At 42.9% G+C, this 10,871-nt stretch overlaps 2 protein-coding genes across 2 annotated transcripts; both read left to right on the top strand.

Moving 5' to 3' along the window:
• Nucleotides 1–364: 364 nt before the first annotated feature.
• Nucleotides 365–5,126, top strand: LOC311507126 (uncharacterized protein). Its single transcript, XM_084571349.1, has 2 exons — nucleotides 365–964; nucleotides 1,538–5,126. Exons 1-2 carry the CDS (start codon nucleotides 769–771, stop codon nucleotides 3,550–3,552), a joined length of 2,211 nt encoding a protein of 736 aa, XP_084427475.1. The 5' UTR covers nucleotides 365–768; the 3' UTR covers nucleotides 3,553–5,126.
• A 2,949-nt stretch (nucleotides 5,127–8,075) lies between these two features.
• On the top strand, nucleotides 8,076–10,171 carry soul5 (heme-binding protein soul5). The gene is made up of 7 exons (XM_084570344.1): nucleotides 8,076–8,120; nucleotides 8,230–8,292; nucleotides 8,460–8,541; nucleotides 8,636–8,756; nucleotides 9,174–9,310; nucleotides 9,415–9,578; nucleotides 9,682–10,171. Coding segments are annotated over exons 1-7 (657 nt in total). The 5' UTR covers nucleotides 8,076–8,118; the 3' UTR covers nucleotides 9,770–10,171.
• The last annotated feature ends 700 nt before the right edge of the window (nucleotides 10,172–10,871 follow it).

Here is a 10,871-nt window from a genome sequence, read left to right as displayed (position 1 = left end):
ATCCGGGCTCTCAGCTGTCTGTTGGAGATCCAACATAGCCTCTGCACATTCCGACTGTCTTTGTTGGTCTTCCTTGAGCTTCATCCTCTGCTCTCGTTGAAGAGATGCCTCTGATTTGGGCTTAGTTTTTTGGTAACCGAGGTTGACCGTCGGAGCCCAGTCTACCGACTCAACGTCACCCAAAGAGCTAGGGCAGCCTAAAAAGTCCCAATGAAGTCCATATTAGACTACCGGTAACTGTATAATCATTACTAAGTAAATGAGCATTTAACGACAACCTAATGCTATATAAACACAGCCACAAAAACCAAGTTAGCTAGCTAACAACTTACCTCCGACGAAGTGGTCGCTGCAGACAGGGGGAATTAGCAGACTCTGCTCCTCTGGACTGCAGACGTACGTTCAAAATCCATTTTTTACGGCGTTGTTCTGTGAGCTTTCTACATTTCTCACCTTTATGAACGACAACCTTTGGTACTCTATAAAACCCCTTTCCTTTTTCTCGGTTAGAACGATTGGAGCAGCCGTAAACTACACAAAACATAGGCATTTTCAGACGGCAGATCCTCAGCTACTTCACTTCCTGGCCGCCATCTGAATTTCGCGCGCTCGCGACGCAGCATTGTGACGTCATGTGAAACTGTATGGCGCTACCTTTACACTGATCAGCCGTCCATGTTGTGCTCCCGTTTTCACAACAAGAACTGCTGAAGTAAGAGCGCGTCCGTCGGGTTGTGGTGTCTTGTCGGCCGGCTGTCCGCTCCCATCATGTCCAACATGCAGCAGCTCAGAGAGCTCGTCAACGAGCGGCTGTCCGCGGCCGCTGAGGAGATCTTCGAGGCGGTCAGGAGGACCGTGGCGGGCTACGAGGAAGAGATCCGGCTCTCCAAACGGGAGATCCAGCGGCAGCAAAGGCTGCTCCTCAAAGCGTCAAAATCTGAAACAGGCACAGACAAACACTCAGGTTTGTGTCCGCATGCATTCGCTCTTTCACCTTAAAAGCTTCGGCTACGACTATGTCCTGAAAGGCTACTACCACCATGAGTCCCTTAACTTTATTGAAAACATGTAGTTAGTTTAGCTAGCCTAGCTAATCTGATGCTAAAACTTGTTAGCATACCTCACATGAACCAGAATCATGTGACCACGATGAACAGACACCTAAGACGCCAAACTCCATTAAAACATTTTAAAGTTTAAGGTTGATCTGTTTATTTTTCAACTGCTAAGACAGAAGTTAGTTATTCCTAATTATAAAAGTATAATTTTGTAAAAGGATTACAAATGATTCACTGAAGCGCTCAGTGTTTATAAAGAAATTAAGTTTGGCCGAATAATCCGAGTTGTTTTGGTTAATTTAAATATCATAATTTAAAATTATAATATTAACTGGTATCGAAAAGGTAATCCAATATAACTGTTTTCTGCAAATTATGACTGGGATGTGTTGAGAAAAATACTTAAACTGATGTGTTAATAGCTCAGGGTGATTGTAAATTATAAATTGTAATATTGTGTCCTGTACTTTTACTCACAGATCAGCCCGTGCTGGCCCTGTCTGTCTGGGACGAGGAATTCTCCTCTGATCAGCAGCCGGCGGAAGTCCAGTGTGAGCTGGAGTGGAGCTGCACTCTGGACCAGGACGACCAGGAGTCTCAACACATGGACAATAACGAGGAGGATCACGTCAGCAGTAAAGAGGTGCAGCAGCTTCAGGAGCTGAAGGCGGACAGCGCCACCGGGTTCATATTCAATCCTCCATACGTGAAGGACCAGCTCGACCCTGGCTGTGCAAGCACTGAAGGTGAAGGAGGAAATCCCCTGCTGGGCACTTCAGCCGAGCAGGGTGAGGCGAAGGTGGATGATGATGACGGCGCATCCCCCGCTTTCTCTGGCGCCCACAGCGACGAGGAGTGGAGGGCCAGTGGGGATTCACAGACGGACGACAGCGACGACGACGACGACAACTGCAAATCGACGAAGGAGAAAACTGAGCTTCGTTTACCGAACGCCCCAAAAGTGCAGCTGACCAAAAATAACAAATCCAGAATCTGCTGTAAAGTCTGCGGCAAGTCGTTCCACGCCACCGTCTCTTTGGTGAACCACATGGAAGTTCACCCCTCCGACGTGTGTGGCGTGTGCGGGAAACGTTTCCACAGCGAGGAGAGTTATCAGGTACACTTGAAGACACATGTGAACGCAGAGATATGCAGCATTTGTGGGAAATGTTTTGGCGGCTCCAGGTCTTTAGAGACACACATGAGGGTTCACACAGGAGAGAAACCCTTTAACTGCAGTGAGTGTGGGAAATCCTTCAACTGTCGCCACAACATGATACGACACGTCAGGATACATACAGGGGAGAGGCCGTACTCCTGCACTGTCTGTGGGAAAAGCTTCAGCGACTACAGCACTCTGAAACGCCACCAGCGGATGCACGCCCCCGAGAAGAACAGCGTTTTAAAGAATGCAGATGAAAAAGAGATCGACGATGAGGAGGTGGCTGAGGAGGCGGCCGAGGAGGTGGTCAACGCATCATCACCAAAAAAGCAGAAGACCCGGGTCATATGTGACGTGTGCGGAAAAATGTTCCACTCCACGGTTTCTCTTGTAAATCACGCTAAAAGTCACGCCGCAGACCTCTGCGGTGTTTGCGGGACACATTTTGACTCGGAGGAAAACTTAAAACTTCACCTGAAAACTCACAAAAATGGTAAAGTCTGCGAAGTGTGCAGCAAGTGCTTCGACAGTCAGAGAAGCCTGGAGATGCACATGAGAATCCACACGGGGGAGAAGCCCTTTAACTGCAGTGAGTGTGGGAAATCCTTCAACTGTCACCACAACATGATGCGACACGTCAGGATACATACAGGGGAGAGGCCGTATTCCTGCACTGTCTGTGGGAAAAGCTTCAGCGACTACAGCACTCTGAAACGCCACCAGCGGATTCACACCCACAAGAAGAACAGCGTTTTAAAGAATGCAGATGAAAAAGAGACCAACACTGAGGAGGTGGCCGAGGAGGTGGCCGACACATCATCACCGAAAAAGCAGAAGTCCCGGGTCATATGTGAAGTGTGCGGAAAAATGTTCCACTCCATGGTTTCTCTTGTAAATCACGCTAAAAGCCACGCCACAGACCTCTGCGGTGTCTGCGGGACACATTTTGACTCGGAGGAAAGCTTAAAACTTCACCTGAAAACTCACAAAAATGGCAAAGTCTGCGAAGTGTGCAGCAAGTGCTTCGACAGTCAGAGAAACCTGGAGATGCACATGAGAATCCACACGGGGGAGAAGCCCTTTCTGTGCAGCGAGTGCGGCAAGTCCTTCAACTGCAGACACAACATGATGCGGCACATGAGGACGCACACGGGAGAGAAGCCGTATGTGTGCAGCGTATGCGGCCGGTGTTTCAGCGACCACACCGCTCTGAAACAGCACAACAGCATGCACACCGGAGACAGACCGCACCGCTGTGAGGTCTGCGGCAAAGGATTCTACCGCAAAACTTATGTGAGGCTTCACATGAAGAGCCACAAGATTGAGAAGTGATTGTTATCTTAATAATGGATTTAAAATGTCAGTTTAAAAAAAAAACAAAAAAAAAACACAAACCTTTTTCTTGCATTATTGACTCAGAATAGACTTGTGTTTATCCTACACAATACCAGTATGAAGATAAAAGGAAAGCGTTGGACGTCAACAATCGGTCATTTTATCCTTTGTCGTGTATAGTTGACAATATCCTATGCTGCATCATCAGCATCCCAACAACAAGGCCGGTTCTTCCACACACAACATGGCAAAGGTAAAGAGGACGAAGGACATATGTGCCAGACTGTCCTCTTTAGGAAGGATGGTTCAAAAATCAAGCTCTTGGGAAAATAACTTGTTCCCTAGCAGCTAAATGCTGCACTGTGTTCACCAGCTTGTCTTTAACTGTGTTTGAGTGCTGTTTGTTGCTCAGCATGATGTGTACATAAGTTTAACCAGGGAACACTGTGAATGTCTTAAAACCTAGAATAAGCCAAAAATATACTAAGTTGTTAATGAGCAAATGAATGCTAATAGTACAACTAGTAAGCCTAGAGTTAATCCAGATACTGGGGAAAAGTAGCAAGAAAAGATTGTAGGAATGAATTTTTTTATTTTTTTTATTTTTTTTTAAATGATAACATTACTGCAAATTGTGTGAGACAGTGAAAATCGCGAGGCTGGACAATGTAAAGATCAAAAGGAAGTGGAGACAAATCATTCATCTTTATATTCACTTTATCTGTTAAATAAAATAGTTCTTATTACAAGCGATGTTAAAGAGATGCACATTTTTTACATACTGCATATATCTCTATTTTCCATAATTTTTTATTTTCCACCGCATATATTTTTTCCCTCTCAGATACACCGATCAGCCACAACATTAAAACCACTGACAAGTAAATAACGTTGACCATCTTGTGATAATTCAATGTTCTGCTGGGAAACTTTTGGACCTGGCATTCATGTGGATGTTACTTAGACATGTAGCACCCACCTAGACCAGACCAGGCACCCCCACCCAATAGCAATGACACTCTGTGATGGCAGCAGCCATCCGCCAGAAAACACGAAAAACATCACAAGGTGTTGACCTGGCCTCCAAATTCACTAGATCCCAAACTGATCAAGTATCTGTGGATGCACTGGAACAAGCCTGATCCACTGAGGCAATTCCCCTCCACCCATAGGACCCAAAGGCCCCCCACTAACAACATTCTGTTACCAGACACCACAGGACTTGATCGGTTTATGTTACATTGCTTATATCATGTTGGGTTAAAGTTGTGTGTGGGATCACGATGTCTTCCATGTGCTTTTTCTTCCTTAAAATTAGTATTTTCTACTACAGCAAAGACATTCTACGACAAGATAACTAAGCACACAGGCACTAATAATCACTGACGTATGTAAATCTGTCTTATCTGAATGCAGCGCAGTCAAAACATGTCTGCTTACTTCTTTAGCGTCATGCCGTCTTATATAAACGCAGAGATTTTGACTGGAGTCATTTCATTCAGCCCGAGACTCAGACTTTTTGTCGGAGATTAAAATGGCTTGTTCCAGCTGTTTTAATAAACCTTCTCTTTATGACAGGGTTTTGTGTCGGATGTGTTTTTATTTTTTTTTAATTTTTTTGTGTAATTAAAAAAAAAGTTGCAGCTACACAACATCCATAAATGACATATGTGCTCCTTTGTCCAACCTTCATTATTGTTTCAGCGGTTAAATCAAATCATTAGGATGTTATTATAGCAGTTGTTTTGACTGACAAAATACACCGCAGACATGTCTCATATAGTGTTACCCCACACCTAGAGTAGCGTTGCAGTTTCGCTTTGTTGCCACTAGAGGCCACTCTAGTAACAACAGGGTAGTCTGTCCTGGAGTGATCACAGCATGCTCCTCATACGCAGTTTACTTTGGGCAGAGAGAAAAACAACTTTCATGCGCCATCATTCCAGCCATGCTTTAGCCATGATAGAACCAGATGAGACTAATTAAGAGGAAATAAGCAGTTACCCTAGGGTGTGCGTGACCGCAGGGTTTTTGGCATTATTCAGTTGGGACTGTGTTCACTTTGGAATCAAAAGTCACATTTTGTGACTTTTCACTGCGGGGGAAGCACAGATGGAGTAGGATTTGCGTTAAATACGGTTCAGTTCCATTAAGTATCACAGTGAACCTGCAAGCACAACAAGGACCTTCACCAAAGTGAGCGGCAGCTATGACATATCAAAAAGGTCTGACACGAAAAAAGATCTGTCAGGAACTGGTTTTTGTTATTAGTAAAGAGTATGTTCGTGATGTAAGATTATGAAAACAGTTCCCGTATTTGTGTTTTGTAACTGGAGGTTGGAGAGTTATTGCCCCCAGGGTATTGCAGAAGTGGCAGCCCACTGCTCCAAGTGTGCACGCACTACTGGGGTTAAATACTGGGGAAAAAGAATTTCCCCATGAGGGATCAATTACTCAAAAAGCCTCCTTAAGTAGGTTTATAGATAGATAGATACTTAAAACCAAAAACAACCATATGCAAAAGGTGCCAGCTGTCAGTCTAGTGTCATCTGTCACATACAGATGAGGAGTTGTACAGATTTATGGATTGTGTCAGGAAAGATTTCCCGCTGCGGTCCATGAGACAACAAAGTGGGCGGAGCCTTTTGGAGAAGACAATCCGTCACCTGTCCAATATATGCTTGGAGAGGGTGGTCAGAGTTATCCATGATCAATAACGGTTTGTTCAGTGTCCCCCTCTCCACCGTCGCTTCATAAGTCTCCAGCCTGCAGCCAATGACAGAGCCAGGCTTCCACATCAGCCTATTCAGTCTGTTGGTGTCATTGGCTGCAGTGCTGCTCCCCCAGCAGACCAGGGAGGAGAAGAGTGTGTCCGTTTTATGCTACTTTGTACTTTCACTCTGCTATTTACTAATAAAATAACATAGCCAGCTTTAAAAATACGACATCTTGCTAAAGACCCACCCAGCGGTGTGGTACTTTTGTAGCATCTGAAACCTTACAAAAAGCAGCAGCAAAGAGTGTGCCTGTTCTTTCACTGAAGCTGTAGAGTTCATGGAGAACTTTACTTACGTGGCTGCATTGTTATTTCTGTAAAGCAAAGGATCTGAGTACTTTTTCCACCGCTCTTTGTTACGAGAGAATAAGACCGAGGGATGGTCTTACCACGCTTTGTCCCGAAAAATAAAAGGGAAAATCTTTTAATTCTAATTCTACGCTACTGCAGTCATGTTACACCTGTTCACTGTTCGGTTACGTAACCATGATAATGATGATTAGAGAGTTCTTGAAGGAGCTAAAACTTCAGGTATTTCTTTCAGTTGCGGCCGTTAATGTGTTCTATGAATCATACTTAAGTTTGACACAAGAACTTTATGTAAAGCTGTTGACGCTTGATAGGAAAAATAGGCTCCACGTGAATTCATACACACCCTTTAAAATAATTCCAACCAACTGTCAGTAGCTTTTTCTAAGTAGTAATGCACAAACACAAAGCACGTTCTTAAGATGACTAATGTTTTATTGTGTTTGCGTGATTCTGTTTTTACAAACATTGAGATGGTTATCTAATTGATATAATTGCTGTCAACTCCTTCAGCTACTAACTGTAACCCTGTATTTATAAGTTCAGCTCGTTCAAAATGTCGGCCTTGTTATGCACCTAAGCTCTGGTCTATTGTACACATGGGTGTTCTTGAATCCTTTGTCTGGTGGTTGAATCTTTGTTTTTTGTTGAGAACATACCACAAGGATTTAGCACAAAACAGGTATCGTGTGGTCTGTGCCAACAAAAGGTGCCGTGTCATTAATTCCCTCGAGAATGCTGACATATAGTCCATCACCTCTCATTTTCCTTCCGCCTGACCACGTAGCTAAGGGGGCCGCTTTGGACATTTTCTTTACAATGACATGTAACGTAATATAGCTTGGGAACAGGGTAGTCCAAAAGCGTGAGGCACATCCCTTGTAGCGTTACGACACAGTTTGTACCGGTCCATGTGACTTTGACCTGGGGTGATCCTGTTTTTTATTTATTTTCATTCTAATCGTTGGATTGGAAAGTAGCAGCACAGGTTGAAATGAAAAACTGACCAAAAGCAAACAAAAAAATAATGTAGAAGAATAAGAAATGTATATATGATAAGATAATGTTTAATGGATTATTTATGCTACGTATGGGTTCCACCTATCAGTTTTATAATTGCTATTACATAAGATTTCTCAGCAACCTTTTGTTTTTCAAATGTTTTGTTTTTGGTTGTTGTTTTTTTTCACAAAGATAAAGGTGCTGTAAATAAAATTAAAAACATTAGCTCCCAGTATTTAGGAAAGCACAATAAAGTCACATTATCAGATAAAAAGTATAAACAGAATCCTGCAGCCTGGACTTAATACAGCCTCTGCTCTGGGTTACCATTGGGTCTTGAGAAACTATTGTCTGGTTTGTGTTATGTATTCAGGGAGTGGCCAGTTGTCCTTTCATAACCAGGGTTGAAATAAATAGTTGCTTTGGGCCAGAGAGGAAAGATCCCGTTTTTGACTGCAGAGAAGACAACAGCCACGATGTAAGTACAGCTCCACTTTCCTAGATAGAAGGAAATTTCTTGGCGTGCAGCCTGAGCTTATACTGTATTTTCAAATGTTTTCAAATAACTTGACACGTGCATTCCTCAGGATTTATCTTCCAGGACTTGTTGCTGGCTTTCTGCTGGTTCTAACAGCCGAGGCCAGAGTTGGGTAAGACCCCTTGAATTTAAAGTAAAGACATTAACCACATTTTTACTACGCCTAGCTCTAATTTTTTATTGTTATCAAGAAACGTTTACCTAATATCTGCATCAGTGTCTTTTTTTATTTTATTTTATTTTATTTTTTTCCAAATAATCCCCTCTCTATTATTACAGGAACTCCTCTGAGTTAAAGTTCTGCTTTGAAACCGAGCAGTGTCTGGTGTTTGATCAGATCTGTGAGACTGCAGACTATGAGGTGAACGGCTCTGAGCAAAGCACGCTTCAACTTTTCAGCTGCATGGAAACCGCTGAATAAATTGACAAACTTTTTATTTTTCTTTCCCCCTCAGGTGCGTCGCTATGGCCCTGTGAAATGGGTTTCCACCAACGAGAAATCCTACTTCATGGAGTTTGCAGCACCAAGAGCCTTCTCTCGGCTGTTTAAATACATCACCGGTGAAAATGAGGGCGGTGCGTATGTGTGTGCATTTCAAATGAAAACAAAAAAACAACAATATTAACATTATAAATGATTCCACATTACTGATATTATAAGTGCCATTTCCTTATTCTTAACTGTCCTTCAAAGAAACATAATAGATTGCAGTTGCAAAAAACAAACCATTTGGACTCATTCCATTTGTAGGGTGCAGCATCTGAAGCCAGTTTTCCAATACAAACATGTGGTACAGCTAAAATTAAAATGTACTTTTAACCAAAATGACTGTATTTAGTTGTGAGCACAGGAAGTTTGGCAGTTGTGTTGCATAGCTAAGTCTGAACAACTGCTTTTTTTTTTTTTTTTTTTTTTTTTTTGCAGCTGTGTACATGATTTTTTTGATGCTTTAGGGAATATTTGCCCTAATATAATATTATATTTACCTTCAGGAATCAAAATTGAAATGACTGCTCCTGTCATTGTGAAAATGCCTGTCAAGAGCTTTTGGCAGAGTGGCGTCTACACAATGAGCTTCTTGCTGCCGGCCGAACACCAAGCAAACCCCCCAAAACCTACCAATGCTGATGTAAGCTTTGCCGAAACGCTGACCTTCATTTGATTCGTGCCATGATTGTTTTTGAACTTTTGAAGCTTAGCTCTGGCGGATAACGAAACCTTGCCGACTTGCAGGTGTACATCCAGGAGACTCCGGAAATGGGAGTGTATGTGAAGAGCTACGGAGGATGGATGACAAGCATGTCCGACAGTAGCAAAGCCAAAAGTCTGTCCTCCGTCCTTGACTCAAGTGATGCACAGTACACAAAAGGATTCCACTACGCCGTTGGATATAACAGGTAAACCCATCGCCGCCATTTGAAGAAAAAGAACAAAACTAGAAAAATCATGATGGCTTTTTATTCATATTTCTGTGTGTGTTTATGTGTCTTTGTCTTTCAGCCCAATGACGATGTTCAACAGGCACAACGAGGTGTGGTTCATTGCCGAGGACGAGCCGGTGTGCCCCAGCAGCGAGGAAATGGACTAATCCCCGCTCTCTCTCTCAAATATTGAGAGGCCTGTGCCATGACAGCTGCAGATAGGGTTGTATTTCAAATTGTTGCAGCTGAGCATTGCTTCATGTCACATATATGGATCAAATACACCATTTGGTCATTTTTATACATCATACCAACTAACAAGTTTGTTGTATTTTAATTTTCAATAAAGCTACCGTTTTGCAAGTTACCATCTTTTGCAGGCTCTCAATCAATCAGCACACAACAACAGCCTATGTCTTTTTGTGGGGCAGTCTTCATCAAGGTGGATAAATTGTCAGTGGATTTCATTCATAAATTCAGTTGTGGAACCTAAGAAGCCTGCTTTACTCAGGTACTTTAGTTGAGTATAGGTGTGAGTTGTCTCTTACTTTCCACTCCATTACATTTGAGTAAATAGAAATACTTTTTATTCCATTTTTAACTAAAATGCTTTGACACTTTTATAAAATACAATACATTGTTAGAGGTCCTACCAAGTGTCTAGTTGTGAACCCATGTGCCATGCTTCAGATGTCTCTGTTACACTAAGTGTTATGTTGAGTACAACTTATAAACTCACGCAAAAAAAAAACCCCAGGTGCAGGACTCGGGAGTTCAGGCTCAAAAAAACTTGAGTTTAGGCAAGAACCTGAGCAGAGTCTGCTGTCTGCTGAAGCGGGCTGGCAAACATTGGAGGAAAAGCAGGCAAATGAGGAGTTTGTGCTCACTTGGGAGACAAAAGATTGAAGGCTGGCTCACAGTTAAATAGCAAAAAAGTAGAAGAACTGGCAGTGAGTGGGAGGGTTGCAGATCTTTAAATACAGCTTCCTCCCGCTGTCCAAAGACATGCTGGTTAGGTTCACTGGTGAATATAAATTGGCCGTAGGTGCGCATGTGAGTGTGAATGGTTGTCTGTCTCTCTGTGTTAGCCCTGTGATAGACTGGTGACCTTACAGAAGATGAATGAATGAATGAATGAATGAATGAACGAATTCATACAGCTTCGGGTTCAACACCCCCCAGTGTTAACACCCAGCAGCAGCATCAATTATCACACCTGCAGACAGGAACAGTGCAGACCAGCAGAGGGCGACAAATCCCCTCTTGACA

Source organism: Chelon labrosus (assembly GCF_963514085.1).
Source record: "Chelon labrosus genome assembly, chromosome: 21".
Lineage (NCBI taxonomy): Eukaryota > Metazoa > Chordata > Actinopteri > Mugiliformes > Mugilidae > Chelon > Chelon labrosus.
This window is presented reverse-complemented; position numbering and strand designations above follow the sequence as displayed.

Coding starts and splice junctions, on each gene's coding strand:
- soul5 (XM_084570344.1), top strand. Junction 9,311..9,414: donor CAAAACCTACCAATGCTGAT/GTAAGCTTTGCC, acceptor GCCGACTTGCAG/GTGTACATCCAGGAGACTCC. Junction 9,579..9,681: donor TACGCCGTTGGATATAACAG/GTAAACCCATCG, acceptor TTTGTCTTTCAG/CCCAATGACGATGTTCAACA.
- LOC311507126 (XM_084571349.1), top strand. CDS start 769: ATGTCCAACATGCAGCAGCTCAGAGAGCTCGTCAACGAGCGGCTGTCC. Junction 965..1,537: donor AGGCACAGACAAACACTCAG/GTTTGTGTCCGC, acceptor TTTTACTCACAG/ATCAGCCCGTGCTGGCCCTG.